This window comes from Scylla paramamosain, unplaced genomic scaffold, assembly GCF_035594125.1.
Source record: "Scylla paramamosain isolate STU-SP2022 unplaced genomic scaffold, ASM3559412v1 Contig1, whole genome shotgun sequence".
Lineage (NCBI taxonomy): Eukaryota > Metazoa > Arthropoda > Malacostraca > Decapoda > Portunidae > Scylla > Scylla paramamosain.
In genome coordinates this window covers 4,865,001-4,869,185 of record NW_026973666.1, presented here as the reverse complement: position 1 = coordinate 4,869,185, position 4,185 = coordinate 4,865,001, and the positions used below count along the sequence as shown (strand labels likewise).

Here is a 4,185-nt window from a genome sequence, read left to right as displayed (position 1 = left end):
CTAAAAAAATCTATATTTGCTTTAAACCATTATACTTTAAAACAAATGAGAGGAAATATGAATGACAGTAAATACAACACACAACAAACACACGAAACAAACCACATAACTAAAAAAAATCATAAAATAAAATACAAGGCAATTAAATAGACGCAAACAAACCGGAAAAAACCTGTAATCAAAAAGTAAACAGATTCAAACATGAACGCTGAAAATGGCGGGAAGAGGAGGGGGGGAGGGAAGGAGGGCTTAACAACAACACGGCAACAAATTTTTCCCAAACCACTCCTTAATTAGAGCATGGCGGGGGGTTACACGCTCCTCGGTGACACAGAGGAGCGTGAGAAAGATAAAAAGGCTAATGGTAAAATGGTGGAAAGCGAGACAGAGCCGTTACGAGTACCAGATGATCTTACCCTGACTCCTGAACTAACCTGTGACCCGCCTGGCCCTCCCCGTGACCTTATCAGCGTCTTCGTGGTGACCTTTGACCCCAAGGAAGGTACGTGGGGGCAATGGAGACCTGGGTTACGTTAGGTTATTACGCACAAAGGTTAGGTAAGTTAGGTTTGCCATACTAATAATAAATAATAATAATAATAATAATAATAATAATAATAATAATAATAATAATAATAATAAAGGCAAGGTAGGCGGGACCCATATTCTACACGAGTGGCGCCCTGGGGAAGAAACAAAAATTGACGTGTTTTAAAGGGTGTTTTGACGAGTGTAGTGACATTAACAATTTATTTTATTTTTATGTAGGAGTGACACTGGCCAAGGACAACAAAAATCGAATAAAAAAAAAAAAATGCCCACTGAAATGGCCGTCCCATAAAAGGGTCAAAGCAGTGGTCAAAAATTGATGAATAAGTGGTTAGGTTAGGTTAGGTTAGGTTAGGTTTGGTTAGGTTAGGTTAGGTTAGGTTAGGTAAGGTTTGGTTAGGTTAGGTTAGGTTTGGTTAGGTTAGGTTAAGTTAGGTTAGGTTAGGTTAGGTTAGGTTAGGTTAGGTTTGGTTAGGTTAGGTTAGGTTAGGTTTGGTTAGGTTAGGTTTGGTTAGGTTAGGTTAGGTTAGGTTGGGTTAGGTTAGGTTTGGTTAGGTTTGGTTTGGTTTGGTTTGGTTAGGTTAGGTTTGGTTTGGTTTGGTTAGGTTAGGTTAGGTTTGGTTAGGTTAGGTTAGGTTAGGTTAGGTTAGGTTTGGTTAGGTTAGGTTAGGTTTGTTTAGGCCAGGCCAGGCCAAGCCTGGCCAGGCCAGGCCAGGCCAGGCCTGGCCAGGCCTGGCCAGGCCAGGCCAGGCCAGGGCCTGGCCAGGCCAGGCCAGGCCAGGCCAGGCCAGGCCAGGCCAGGCCAGGCCAGGCCTGGCCAGGCCAGGCCTGGCCAGGCCTGGCCAGGCCAGGCCAGGCCAGGCCAGGCCAGGCCAGGCCTGACCAGGCCAGGCCAGGCCAGGCCAGGCCTGGCCAGGCCAGGCCAGGCCAGGCCTGGCCAGGCCTGGCCAGGCCAGGCCTAGCCTGGCCTGGCCAGGCCAGGCCTGGCCTGGCCAGGCCAGGCCAGGCCAGGCCAGGCCAGGGCCTGGCCAGGCCAGGCCAGGCCAGGCCAGGGCCTGGCCAGGCCAGGCCAGGCCAGGCCGCGGAGGCCAGGCCAGGCCAGGCCAGGCCTGGCCAGGCCAGGCCAGGCCAGGCCAGGCCAGGCCAGGCCAGGCCAGGCCAAGCCTGGCCTGGCCAGGCCAGGCCAGGCCAAGCCTGGCCTGGCCAGGCCAGGCCTGGCCAGGCCAGGCCTGGCCTGGCCTGGCCAGGCCAGGCCTGGCCAGGCCAGGCCAGGCCAGGCCAGGCCAGGCCTGGCCAGGCCAGGCCAGGCCAGGCCAGGGCCAGGCCAGGCCAGGCCAGGCCAGGCCAGGCCAGGCCAGGCCTGGGCCAGGCCAGGCCAGGCCAGGCCTGGCCAGGCCAGGCCAGGCCTGGCCAGGCCAGGCCTGACCAGGCCAGGCCAGGCCTGGCCAGGCCAGGCCAGGCCTGGCCAGGCCAGGCCAGGCCTGGCCAGGCCAGGCCAGGCCTGGCCAGGCTGGCCAGGCCAGGCCAGGCCAGGCCTGGCCAGGCTGGCCAGGCCAGGCCAGGCCAGGCCAGGCCAGGCCTGGCCAGGCCAGGCCAAGCCTGGCCAGGCCAGGCCAGGCCAGGCCAGGCCAGGCCTGGCCTGGCCAGGCCAGGCCTGGCCTGGCCAGGCCAGGCCAGGCTTGGCCAGGCCAGGCCTGGCCTGGCCAGGCCAGGCCAAGCCTAGCCTGGCCAGGCCTGGCCAGGCCAGGCCTGGCCAGGCCAGGCCTGGCCAGGCCAGGCCAGGCCTGGCCAGGCCAGGCCAGGCCAGGCCAGGTTAGGTTAGGTTAGGTTAGGTTAAGTTAGGTTAGGTTAGGTTAGGTTTGGTTAGGTTTGGTTAGGTTAGGTTAGGTTAGGTTAGGTTTGGTTAAGTTAGGTTAAGTTTAGTTTGGTTAGGTTAGGTTAGGTTAGGTTAGGTTAGGTGGAAATACAGAAGAGAGAGAGAGAGAGAGAGAGAGAGAGAGAGAGAGAGAGAGAGAGAGAGAGAGAGAGAGAGAGAGAGAGAGAGAACAGTGTCGTTAATACCTTCCCCCCACTCACAGGAAATCTTTTGGAGTGGTGTGTTCCCAAGGGCGTGTCGCTGGATGGTGTTGAATTCAGGGCCCTTATTAGTGGAGCCCACACCATCACATCTGACTTCATGTATGTATGTTTGTTTGTGTGTGTGAGTGCATGTGTGTGTGTGTGACAGAGAGAGAGAGAGAGGGGTATTGTGTGTGTGTCTGTGTGTGTGTACATGTTAAAATCTCACTTAATTCTTTCTGTGTGTGTGTGTGTGTGTGTGTGTGTGTGTGTGTGTGTGTGTGTGTGTGTGTGTGTGTGTGTGTGTGTGTTCTTAGTTGTATTTCTAAAGGGTTGAATTCAGTTTTTAAATCTCATTAACCCTTTCACTGGAACCTAAAAAAACACCCTTGAAAACCCACACTAATTAGTTTTCCCCGGTTAACAATGCAGAAATCTCGTTAACCTTTCACTGGAACCTTTAAAAAAACACCCTTGAAAACCCACACTAATTAGTTTCCCCGGTTAACAATGCAGAAATCTCGTTAACCTTTCACTGGAACCTAAAAAAACACCCTTGAAAACCCACACTAATTAGTTTTCCCCGGTTAACAATGCAGAAATCTCGTTAACCTTTCACTGGAACCTTTAAAAAAACACCCTTGAAAACCCACACTAATTAGTTTTTCCCCGGTTAACAATGCAGAAATCTTGTTAACCCTTTCACTGGAACCTAAAAAAAACACCCTTGAAAACCCACACTAATTAGTTTTTCCCCGGTTAACAATGCAGAAATCTTGTTAACCCTTTCACTGGAACCTAAAAAAAACACCCTTGAAAACCCACACTAATTAGTTTCCCCGGTTAACAATGCAGAAATCTCGTTAACCTTTCACAGGAACCTTAAAAACCCACACAACTTAATATTCCACCATTTACCAACACAAAAAACTAATTAATCAGTCACTGGAACCTTAAAAACCCACACAACTAAAGCAAAAACAATGATAGAAACAAAACAATGAGATTTTTAGAGAAGACAACAAACAGACCACCACCATCACCACCACGACCACCACCATCACCACCCCCTTCCTCCGAACAGATATTTTAGACAAGGGGACTTTTACGGGACAGCCTGCTACAAGAAGATGGCGCTGATGTCCGAGTCGGAGAGAGGGGTGAGGATGAAAAGTGTGGGTGTAGTAGTGTCTCATTACAGTCAGCTACACCCGCACCTGCCCCACCTTGCCAAGTTCGTCAGGTGAGAGAAAGAGAGAGAGAGAGAGAGAGAGGGTGTGTGTGTTAAATTAAATTGTAAATGGATTATTGGTTGATAGAGAGAGAGAGAGAGAGAGAGAGAGAGAGAGAGAGAGAGAGAAAGGATATATTGCTTTCTCTCTCTCTCTTTCTCTCTCTCTCTCTCTCTCCTTCCTCTTAATTTCAGTATTTTAGGTATAAGAGAGAGAGAGAGAGAGAGAGAGAGAGAGAGAGAGAGAGAGAGAGAGAGAGAGAGAGAGAGAGAGAGAGAGAGAACAACCTAACCTAACATAAATACCACCACCACCACCACCACCACCACCACCACCACCACCACCA

The 4,185-nt window shown here is 51.3% G+C and overlaps 1 protein-coding gene across 1 annotated transcript in view; it reads left to right on the top strand.

Moving 5' to 3' along the window:
• Positions 1 to 222: 222 nt before the first annotated feature.
• The window catches only part of LOC135095751 (DENN domain-containing protein 11-like), a 6,426-nt gene continuing 2,463 nt past the window's right edge, over positions 223 to 4,185 (top strand). Inside the window, exons 1-3 of the mRNA XM_063996830.1 lie at positions 223 to 502; positions 2,628 to 2,727; positions 3,692 to 3,850. Coding sequence (XP_063852900.1) covers positions 301 to 502; positions 2,628 to 2,727; positions 3,692 to 3,850 — 461 coding nt within the window. The 5' untranslated portion in view covers positions 223 to 300. The remainder of the gene's footprint in view (positions 503 to 2,627; positions 2,728 to 3,691; positions 3,851 to 4,185) is intronic.